Source organism: Teleopsis dalmanni, chromosome 2 (assembly GCF_002237135.1).
Source record: "Teleopsis dalmanni isolate 2A chromosome 2, ASM223713v2, whole genome shotgun sequence".
Classification (NCBI taxonomy): domain Eukaryota; kingdom Metazoa; phylum Arthropoda; class Insecta; order Diptera; family Diopsidae; genus Teleopsis; species Teleopsis dalmanni.
In genome coordinates, this window is record NC_051847.1 from 182,825,940 (window position 1) to 182,838,052 (window position 12,113).

Below are 12,113 nucleotides of genomic sequence, written 5' to 3' on the forward strand. Positions count from 1 at the left end.
TACGTTTACTCATAAGAAATATTAGAAATTAAATATTAGGTTGCTTGCTTAGTAAGTAAGCAATCTCGATATACTCCCTACTCCATATAAACGTGTTCAGATTTTTTTAATTATTATTAAGGATTTTTAATAAAAGAACAGTGTATACTTTATTTTTTTTACTAACTACAGGTGTTAGTGGTAAATGTAGAATGAGATCTTATCTACAGTGATGAATGTAATGTCATCTAAATATACTCACAGCTATCTATATATACTTCACTTATCTATTCTGATTTTCATCATCGTTCTTTAAATAAAGAAAAAATGAAGGAATGCAAAACAATTACCTAAAAAATTGCACTAAATAGAAAACGGCATTGCCATTTGTAAAAATTTTAAATCCAAAGTAAATTATAGAGAAGTATAAAGAACGATCAGGGTCGAATGAGCATGACTACACATAATTAAAAAATATTTAAAAAAACAAAATAGACAAAATGGTAAAACGGGCAACTCATCTATTGCGCAGCTAACAAAAAAAAAAAATATTAACAAAAATTTCCTGAAACATTAATGGCAAAAATAAAAATCAGAATATTCAAAAATTTCTCTAAATATTATTGAAATCTTTGATGATATTCAACACTATACGCGAAGATATGCTAGAAATGCCACAAATGATTATGCTTTTCTAAAAGTATTAAAAATAGATATAAACTCACACGAGGTAAAAACAAATGGTCTCACAAAATTCAACAACAACAGGCGGTCGATCGGTCGGTGAAGTCCAACCGAAACTGTGCGTAGACGCAAAGAACTCATTAGAAAGCTAAAGAGCTATAAAAATGTTGTAGCGAAAAAGCACAGTATACAATTTTGTATACATTGCACTATGTATTTTCGGTTCGCATTAGTCAATTTTCCGAACTACGAAAGTCCACAAAAACACATATACCACTGAGTTTAGCTATACCAAATATAATGAGTTTTTATTCTATACAAACGAATGTGTTTGTATATCTTTACACAGATCGGAAAAATGTGGAAAATAGAAAGAAAAACTTTTAGTTGTCTATGTAGTTGTAGACCACCTTAGAATTACCTTTCCGAATTGCTTTGGACGAACAGTGTTCAGTCGAGACCGAGCTCACCCGCGAGTTAGTTCAATTTTTCTCATTAAACAGACAAAATGGTGAGTGGACATACCATATCGTAAAATATGTTTTGATCACAAGGAAAATTTTTAGATATATATATATATATACATTATACATGCGTTTAGGGTTGCAAATAATTGTATATATATATATATATATATATATATTTCTTTTTCGAAAAATAATAATTTTAAGTACTTGAACCTATTTATACAAATATTTGTATTATTTCTTTTCCGTTTAAAAATAGGCCGATGTACCAAAGCGTGAAGTTGAAAGTAAGTTTGGATTTTTTGATACAGTCTACTGAGAAAACATAACCTAAGATTTGGAAAAAAATGATTATACAAGTTACAGTAATTAAAGGATTATATTCAAAACGATATTATATGGATTACGGTGTAACGATTGTGTGAAACGAATTTGTGATCATTTAAACAATAAAACATTTGAAGATATGTACAGTAAAAGTACAATGAAGTGAAATTCCTCCAAAATGTCCTATATATTAGACTTATATAAGATAAATGTATCTCTTATGAGGTGATCACATGGAGGCTTATAATATACATATATAAAACATGATTGATCGATGTGATATTGCAAAACAAAAAATAAAGACAATAATAATATTAGTATGATGAAATACATAATAAATAAAATAACAAAAATACACAAAAAAATCTGTGAAATATTCGATAAACTAAATCTCTTCGAGAAAAAAACCTTTGGCAAGTGAAAATATGTGCTACAAACCGATGGACAATATTTCATTAGACTTTCGGTTATGGTCTATTTTTAAAAATACAATACGAACAGAAACGAACCATCGTATATGTTTCGTAATAAAGTACAAATACAATAGCATTCGTGAACTATGCGATAACCAAAAATAAATTATTTAAAAAAAAAAAAAATACGAAATACACAAAAACAAAAATTAACTATAACAAAAGTGTGTATACGCCATTGCCATTGAGTAATGCCCAAATCCCCAAATTGAAATAACTATACATAATAATATACATGAATAAATATATAAGTCGACTCTATAAAATTCTTATTATGAGGACGCAAATTTCTAATTTTGGCAATTTGTTCTGTTTTCGCTATTATCGTCCGAATTGCGTGTGTACTTCGTATTCGAAACGAACGAAAATAATTTCATCGACGAGATCGGGGTGTCATATTACTGTAGATATATAGATAATACCTACACAACTATATATTTGTAAAAATATTATATTCTGCATACTATTATAGAATTAGAAAAACCAAGCCATTCCGAAATTTTCTTTTAATTACTAATGTTTTTATTTTGTGGGTGTGAATATATGAGTAGATGAAATTCCAATTGGATTATCATTTCTTGACCTTAAATACTTTGTATTAATTTTTTGTCTATTTTTAATTTACTTAAAATAAAATAAATAAGAAAAATATACAAGCTTTAATTAAATATTCATTTATTTGCTTAAAATATAATTAAAATAAATATGTCAAATGATTGATTAGGAATTTGTCATGATAAACTACGTAGCGAAGCCTTAGCAAAAGATGTATTAACAAATTTTGTAGGATTGTAGAGACATGTTCCATATTATTCAGGGTTACCCGGTCAAACCACATCATGTAAATGTGACCCAATAGATTATTGAATTTCGGGAGTCAAACGAAAATTGTCTTTTTGCAAAGAAAGTTATAAATATAATTGAGAATAATGAATATAAAATTCATAACATAATAATTCATTATAATAATTATTATAACACCATTTATCAAATAATCCAAATAAACAAATATATAATAAAAAAATAGATACAAAATTTATTATAAAATAATACATTATAATAATTTACAACTACATAAAGAATTATATTTAATTGCATTCGTTGAATTTTTACACATTTATTATTTTGCTTGAATAATATTTAATAATAATTAAAACAAAATAAATGAATGAATAATAATTCATTTATAAAAATAAAAATATGTTTCATGAAATCTTTCTTTAATTTTTTTTTACGTATCCATTTATTAAAAGTTTTTAATTCTATTTAAAATATATATTACATTTGGATCCATACAATTCATTTCAAATTTTAATATACAAATAAACAAACAGTTATATTATAAACTCACTTAAGATAATTAAACATAACTAATAAAGCAAAATAATAAAAATAATTAATATATGGTTTTATATGTACAAACTAAATTAAGATAATTAAACATAACTTATAATAAATAAATGTTATATATTATATTATATATATATATATGAAAATAAATACTTTGGATATTCATGGAATACGGATATTCGTTACATAAATAATTATTAATTAAATTAATTTAAAAATACTTGGTGAAAGTATTTATTATATATAAACACTATATAATATTTAAATATATATAAAATAAATACTAAAATTTTCGAAATATGTCTACATTCAAAATAGACTGAATCAAATTTGTTAATTTCTAAAAAATTTTTTTTAATAAAAAAAAATTGAAAGAATAATTTATTTATCAAGAATATTATTAATCATAACTAATTAAATAATATGTAATAGAATAATCATGCTTCAATGGTATTGCAAATTATGAATCAGCTTTGCTACACATCTGTCTGATATCAGAGGTCACACATATGATATATAAAATGCCTTTAATTATAGTAACAGATTCTTGTGAAAGAGCATAACCTTCCCCGCCTCCTTGATTTTAAAATAAATATTTATTTATTTATTTCAAATAAAAAATATATGATTTATATAAATATATATAATAATTTTACATAAAGTAGTAGAGGGTTTAGATACTTAAAAGTTATCAGCTCTTATTATGATGGATTGAAATTCAATAGTATGCATATATAAAATAAAGTATAAGTATAATATTATACTTAAAATATAATATTACTTAATAAATGAAAGGGAAATTCACAAAAAACTTTTATTTTTAAAATTTAAAAAGTTTATAATTAAACGACTAAGACCAAAGATAATATCAATTAAATTAGTTTAGACCATAAATTTGTTTTAAAGTCAATGAGACTAAGAATAAATTCAGTCTACACAAATAGGCTACATTCTTTTATAGGTTACAAGTAAATAAAATACTTTACTCAAATATCTGAATTTGTATAATTGTGCATCCAAACCACTAGTTATCTACTATCCCTTTCATGGTTACAGACCCATGCCATCAGTCTATTGCCAAATGTCTATACTTAATGATAGTGAAGGCTAGTCACTGGAAATTTCACCCAAAAAGAGAATGTATACTTAACCCTACAGATTATAATCTGTAAGGTATACCATACCTTACCCTATATAAAATATTATAAATAACAATTAAAATAAAAAAAACAAACAAATAAATAATAAAATGTTATTGATAGTAAACATTTCAGTTCTGGGTATAAAAAGTATTTATACTTGTTTTTATATATTCGGGAACAAAAAAATTGGAGAGAATTTTTTGATATCGCAGATAAGACCTGTTTATTTGTTTTTATTTTAAATATATAACAAATACGGTCGTATAAAGTTAATACTAAATTTAATAAAATATGAATAAAGTAAAAAAATAATTGTTGGAATTCCGATAGTTCATATTGAAACTATTTTAAATATATTACATCTTCCATTACCTAAAAACAGTTTTCTGATGGTCAAAAAAATAAGAGACACCTCGTTGTAAAATAATTAAATATTATATGTGTAATATCGTAAATAAATTGATAAATAAGAATTGAAAAATAATAGATTTATAGCATATAATATATTATTTTTAGAAGAAGAATTGCAGAGAAGTTAATTTTTGTATTATAAAAATTATTTTAAAATTTTAAATCAAATCAAAAGAAGGCCTTAAACGTTTCGTAGTAATAAATATCACGTATAATCATTTAAAGCCAATCTATTTGTTTCTATATACATATCTGTAATATCAATATACTTAATCGTTTCATTGATATTATAGATATATATAATGTTTTATTTTAAATAAATAAATTTTTCTTTCTTTGTATAAAATTAATATTACTTATTTTTTTTTAAGATGTCGAATTCGTATTCGAAGTTATGGGTTCGCCCGGTGTTGGCATTGATTGCTTTGATTTAGGCGATGCTCTCCGTGCCCTCAACTTGAACCCAACTTTGGCACTCATTGAAAAAATGGGCGGCACAAAGAAGCGTAATGAGAAAAAAATGACAATGGAAGAATTCCTCCCAGTTTACTCACAAGTTAAAAAAGAGAAGGATCAAGGTTGCTACGAAGATTTCATTGAATGTTTGAAATTGTACGATAAAGTAGAAAACGGCACCATGCTTCTTGCTGAATTGCAACACGCCCTCCTCTCATTAGGTAAGTTGAAGAAATCAAAATGTATAAGAAAAGTTCTTACACATATATGAGATATGAATTAATATTCATATCTATATATTCGTAATATGAATTACGAATATTATTAAAATAATAATAGTATAGGTACTACTATTATACTATACAGAGGTTTAATGACCCCTGTTTTTAAGTCCGTGAATGTTAGTGTTTATTTATTATATATTTTTTACTTTTTTCAAATATTTCGTAACGTATTTAAATGAAATTTATAAAAATAAAGAAATTAAATTTAAAAATATTTTTGAATATACTTTTATATATTATTATAATTATAATTTGTAAAAAAAATTTATTTCAAAATATAAATAATACATAATTAAATAGAATAATTATATTAATTTAATTTGCAAACAAGGGTACAATTAATTGATAACAATTTTTTTATACTGACACTGACTTTTTATCTTTTAATTATTAAAAATATAAACATATTTTTTTAATTATATGCTTACAGGTGAAGCTTTAGATGATGAACAAGTGGAGCAACTCTTCGCTGACTGCATGGATCCTGAGGATGATGAAGGTTTTATCCCATATTCCCGTAAGTACTTTCTACATAAAACTAATAATTTTATTTTATTATAAAATTATTTCTTTTTTGAAATATGAAATTGTCTTTCAACAAGACATTAAAAAACAAGTATTAATATATGTTTTGTATTTTTATATTGTTTCATGTCACTATTTGTTATATGTATCCACAACACACCTTATCCGATTCCTTAAAAAAAACAAATCACATCCTTATGTCAAATGCACTGCAAAAAAACAAATCGTTTGTTTTACTTAATCCTATGTAATGTACCACATATGCACCGTCCAAAAACGTTTGAATGTTTGCACCAAAAACAGAATTCGTCCAAAGATTGATGAGCGATCCAGTCGTCTTCGACTAAACAGTAAGTAAATTGTACTATTTTTACATGAGGAAAATTATATAAAAATTTCCAAACTATATAGGAAAGTAAGATAATGAAGTTAAGTATTCTATGTTAAATGTTAGTAAGGTATATGTACTTTTTAAAGAGTTATGACTAAAAACGAAACCCATTTAATTGCCTATATACTCGTATGTCTTGTAATAATTTTAAATATTTAATAACTTTTTTCAATATAATAATTATTTTATTTAGTTATTTAATTATACATTTATTTTTATAATTATATCAATTTATTAAACTTTATTTATAGTAGTTGCTGATTATGTTAGAAAATATACACATATATATATGTTTTATTAATATTATTTCATTTGTATTATATATATATATTATATATATATTAATTTTTTTTATATTATTATATATAAACTTTTACTATCAAGATTAAGAAGTTTTAATCAGTGATTATCCTGAAAAACGCCAATTTTTTTGTATTACCATTTTCGGATTTAGCAGACCAAAATTTTATACTTTGGAAATGACTTTGTTTAGCTGTGTCGTCTGAAGTTATTCATATTAAAGTATTAACAGGTATAACGTATGTTATATTTTTGCAGTGTTTTGCATTAATATAATATATATAAAACTAAAAATATTTGGCGGTATTTTAAACAATAGTGAATAACAACAACAAAATTTTTATTATTTATTATGAAATAATTATTTTGGTGGTCTTACAAGTTGTATTTGGCAATACTCAAAACAGCTGTGTGGTCCGTCAAAAAATCAAGTAATTAATAAATAATAAATATTTTGTTGTTGTTAGTTGTTAAAAACTAGTAACAACAACAATCAAATAATCAGTAATATCCAAAATATAGTTTCTTTCATCAAAATTGACTTTAAAAAGAAAAACTTAACACATTTTATTAATTTATTATAATTAATAAAAAAAGTATATAGTATTTTTATAAGTATTTACATTTATATAAATATTGTTTCAAACTAGAAAGTGATGATTCTTATATATATATATATATGTAATACAATTTATTATGTAGTATAATCGATTTTATTTTGTTCTCCAAAAACAGTTTAGATAGATAAACAATTTTAAATTTTTTATTATAATTAGGTAATGATAATTTAAGTTCAAATATACTATCTATAAAATAAGTTTTTTTGATTATTACCGGGTTTAGATCATTTATTAAACACATAAAATTAAAAAAAATTATAAAAAATTACACTTTAATTTGTGTTAGATATAAATAAAATATTATTTAATTATTAATTAATTGTTATATTTATAATTAATTATTAAATATAATTAAAATATTAAAAACAAATTAATAAGTGTAATTTTTTATAAATTTTTTATAATTTTACACATAACACATTACCGACCTACCGGCCCGGTAACAATCAATAAACTTATTGTAAGCTGGTCTCAATAATTAATAATTAACAATATATTTAAATTAAAAAGTTTTAAAAAATTTGTTTTAAAAGTATCCTCTACTATAATGATTCAGAACAATATGATAAATAATAATAATAACAATAATAATAATAATGGAATAATTTTTTTTTTAATTTACTTCACAGCATTTTTAGCCAGAATGTGTGACAGACCTGATCAGCTATAAACTGTCAACAAATTAATAGCTGCAACATATCTCCATAGATGTTATAGTCATCTCTCTCTCTCGTATATTATATAATTTAATTAATGATACTGCTACTACTACTGCAATTGAACTTCAACATAAAAATAATTTTTTTAAAAATAAAATTTAAATTATAAATTTCCAAAAAAGAAAAAAATTTTAAAAATAATTTTGTTGTTCATTTTTTTAATTATAAACACAATTTTTTTTATTTTATTTTAATGCAAAAAATAAAAAAAAATTGAAAGAATAACATTTTTACATACTAAAATATAGTAATAAATACATAAAATATGCATAGTGAAGCATAATTATTTACTAAATTGAAAAGAAAGCGAAAACTGTTTTTAGTTGTAAAATTGTTTAAAAATACAAAAAAAAACAAAAAAAAACATGCAAGAAAATGAATTTTAGTTGGAACGAACAAGACAAACTTACCATTGCAAAGTTTAATTAAAACAAATAAATATTATATCTATCTCTCACACACATTCTCTCTCTCTCTCTCTCACTCACTCACTTTTAATACACTCTCTCGCACAAAACACACACAACTAATGCGATGCAAAGTAAGCACAAATTAAGCCGTATTAGTATTTCTAATATATGACAGTTTTTAATATAGAGAAAATAGTGAAAACTGAACCGTACAACAACAACAGAAACTAATTTCATATATAACGGCCGTTTCAAAATTCGCATAAAATCAGTTTTAATGCAGTAGGACTCCTGGAATGACTTCTATTTAAAAACTCATATATAGAAATTTGATATGCTTTATTTATGCTACTTTGTTGTTTTTTCTTATGTACATAACACACTTTCTTTAATTGAAGGGATTTTTTTATTTATAATGATGATAAGCTTATTTATACATAATGAGTTAATTTTAATGAAATTATAATGATTTTATGTAAATAAATACTGAAGAAAGCTGAAGCAAGAACATTAGATTTCTTCTAAAATAAAATAAAGCAAATAACATCTATGCTACAAAACAAAAACGAACTGACTTGATTATATGTTAGCCATAATTTTTGTTTAATTATTTTAAACTTAATTAATGTTCTATACCTCCATCCCCATTCCCATCCTCTTCCCTCTCTCTTTCTTCGCCTATCTATTTCTCTCTCATGGTCTTTCTTTCTTTCCCTTTCCATTTACTTTTCTCTTCTACTTTTCCTCTCACTCCCGAAACTAGTAACTGCTAGTTCTTTCCATTGGTTCTGGAGATATTAGTACATGTATAGTATAGTATAGATTATATATTAGTCATAATTTTTATTCAATTAATTTAAACTGAATTAATGTTCTATACCTCCATTCCCATCCTCTTCTCTATCTCTCTCTTTCTTCATCTATCTTTTTCTCCTTCATGCTCTTCCTTTCTTTCATTTTCTTTTTCTCTTTCCATTAACTTTTCTCTCCTTCTTTTCATTTTACTCCCGAAAATAGTAACTACTAGCTCTTTCCATTAGTTCTGGAAATATTAGTACCTGTATAGTTTAATAGTTATGTAAGATAACTAGTCTTTTAAGTTCTAGTTAATACTTTCGCAAGTTGTGTTTATTACCTTATTATCACTTATATATTTTATATATATATATTTTATACATTTTAGTCAGGTTTACGTTTGGTATGCTCTACTTACCATTAGTGACGTCACGAAATTTTTATAGCAGCATGCAACAGCTATTTCTATAACTGTTTCTATAAATAGTTAATTATAGTCTCTACAACATGTTTTGAATGGGTTATAATGTACTTATGGAAGGGTTTGTAAGTAGTTAAGCGAAATGCAATGAATTCCAGTTTCCTTCAGCATCTATTTGAGATTCCATTCGGCGCATATGGGGGAGATACTGGACGTTCTATAATCTACAGCAAGCACGGTTGCTTTAATCAGGTATTTAATCAGGTACATTGTACCACAAGAGGTCTTCCAATGCACCGTTTGTATGTTTCATAACGTTTTAGATACATTATTCAAGCATATATCCTGCTTAGTGCTTAAGTCTTAAATAAAATAAATTTATATACAGACCTTATAAGTATAATGGCATAAACAAAACACGAGATATATATTATCAAAATCTTTTAAAATTGTTTACAAAAAACATATTTAATAATCATACAATTATGTAAATTTTACAATTATGTAAAACAGAATAAAAAACTTGTAAAAAATTATATCAAAACATCATAAAAAACTCTAAGTTAAATTTATGATTCAGTATAATAATACAAGGCTTCAGGATTAAAACCATCAAAATATTGATGTTTTAAAATATCTTTTGCTAAAATGCGGCTAGCTGGATTATAAGCAATCATTTTTTTAATTAAATCGATTCCTTGGTCGTTTATATTACCCGATAACGATGTAAGTTCAGTTGATGACTCAACTTCCCATTCTGATAAAAAGTGGGGAAGAGTGGTTACTCCAGGCCACATGTCTTCAGTGGGGGCACCTAATGTTCTAGAAAGTATGTAAAAAATATATTAATATATAAATAAAATATTTTTTTATATACTATATACGTATTTTATAAGCAAGTTTAAAGCAATATAAACATATTAGCTAATCCAAAATGTTAATTATATATAATTATAATAAAATTATAGTATAACTAAAATAATATTATAATATAATAATAAGAAAATTATAAAGTAATTATAAATAAAATGTAATAAATTTATAATTATAATAAAATAATAATAAAATTATTATTAAAATTATAATACAATTATAATATAATGATGATATAATTATAATAAACATATAAAATATGTAATGGCAGTGTCAAGTCTATTAAAATCAAAAAAAAAAAAAAACAATCAATAAAATATCTTATATATCTATTGTTTTAATATTACTAATATTTTTGTTCATTAAATGTAATTTAATTTAATGTTTAATACATAAGAACCACAGACAAGCCCTGAGTAGATATCTACCAAAATACTTTTCTGTACCAAAATTAATTCAAAAAGGTACCATTTCTGTAAAAAAGGTCCAATTTTTTTCTAATATCTTTTAATAAAAAAATACAATATACAGAAAATATACAACAGTAGAAGTCCTTTTATACATAACAATTTCATTATTTAAATAATCGAACTATACTGACCATGCATAGTGTATATCTTTTTTATTAAATAGTTCTAATTAGTTTCAATTATATTCATATTAAGTACATATATGAATTTTTTACTTCTGGTTACTGCTACTGCTATCTGTAGAAATACTTCCAGCATCACAAATATTACCAATATTATTACCAATATTATCGGCTGGCGATTTTCCTTTACATAGAAACATATGCAGTGATGTGACTATATAAAATATCTGTGCATATACCTACAATTTTTATAAGATTTTAAAAGTCTTGGTTGAAAACTCAGCACTTACATATGCTATTTCGAGTCTAAATTTTAGACCCGTCAGTTATGAAAATACCCTTTTTGTTTTTTCGTTCTATGTTCATGAACAGATGTTTTGCATAGTGTTACAAAAATAGCACATGTGGCAACCGTAGTACTAAAATACCACATGTGGCAACCGTGTTGCCAATGCTGAAAACAAACAAAAGAAAATAAAAAAGCACATGTGGCGTCACCTAACGGGACTTCGTTCGGTTATCGTGTGAATAAAAAAGTTCCGACGATAAATTATATGTACATGCAAAATAAGCATAAAAATGAGAGCGAAACAAAATTGGTTTCTATTTAAAAAATAGAAACTCTTTTCTGATTTCAATAAATTCTCTCTTTGCTCTATTGATTTTATGTGTGTATCAATGGACTTCAGAGAGATTTTAAAAACAATATTTTTAAAAATATTCTACTTTATTCTACTTTCTACTACTTATAACTTGTCTGTGATAGAACCCCGCTAATCTGAATCTATTAATATTGGGTTAGATCTGAATTGCTGAGATATTCGGGTTGTGGTAGTGATATTAAAAAAATCTAGGAAAAGGTTTGTATGTCTTAATATATTTAATTTTAATATT

The 12,113-nt window shown here is 24.1% G+C and overlaps 2 protein-coding genes across 4 annotated transcripts; one reads left to right on the forward strand and one right to left on the reverse strand.

The window, feature by feature from the left end:
- Nucleotides 1-475: 475 nt before the first annotated feature.
- Nucleotides 476-8,080, forward strand: LOC119684313 (myosin light chain alkali). Of its 3 annotated transcripts, none has more exons than XM_038098330.1 (6): nucleotides 476-482; nucleotides 1,390-1,417; nucleotides 5,205-5,510; nucleotides 6,004-6,090; nucleotides 6,402-6,448; nucleotides 8,039-8,080. In XM_038098330.1, the coding sequence occupies exons 1-5, from the start codon at nucleotides 480-482 to the stop codon at nucleotides 6,443-6,445; spliced, it is 468 nt and encodes a 155-aa protein (XP_037954258.1). In that variant the 5' UTR covers nucleotides 476-479; the 3' UTR covers nucleotides 6,446-6,448; nucleotides 8,039-8,080. The 3 variants fall into 3 exon arrangements, with proteins under 3 accessions (XP_037954258.1, XP_037954257.1, XP_037954259.1); XM_038098329.1 differs by lacking the exon at nucleotides 476-482 and adding an exon at nucleotides 1,087-1,174; XM_038098331.1 differs by lacking the exons at nucleotides 476-482; nucleotides 6,402-6,448 and adding an exon at nucleotides 1,087-1,174.
- A 2,243-nt stretch (nucleotides 8,081-10,323) lies between these two features.
- On the reverse strand, nucleotides 10,324-11,419 carry LOC119676322 (cyclin-dependent kinase 1-like). The gene is made up of 2 exons (XM_038087563.1): nucleotides 11,313-11,419; nucleotides 10,324-10,576 (listed from the first exon to the last, which is right to left on the reverse strand). Exons 1-2 carry the CDS (start codon nucleotides 11,417-11,419, stop codon nucleotides 10,324-10,326), a joined length of 360 nt encoding a protein of 119 aa, XP_037943491.1.
- Nucleotides 11,420-12,113: the final 694 nt, after the last annotated feature.

Coding starts and splice junctions, on each gene's coding strand:
- LOC119684313 (XM_038098330.1), top strand. Junction 1,418..5,204: donor ACCAAAGCGTGAAGTTGAAA/GTAAGTTTGGAT, acceptor TTTTTTTTTAAG/ATGTCGAATTCGTATTCGAA. Junction 6,091..6,401: donor AGGTTTTATCCCATATTCCC/GTAAGTACTTTC, acceptor CACCAAAAACAG/AATTCGTCCAAAGATTGATG.
- LOC119676322 (XM_038087563.1), bottom strand. CDS start 11,419: ATGTTTCTATGTAAAGGAAAATCGCCAGCCGATAATATTGGTAATAAT. Junction 10,577..11,312: donor AGCAGTAGCAGTAACCAGAA/GTAAAAAATTCA, acceptor CATACTTTCTAG/AACATTAGGTGCCCCCACTG.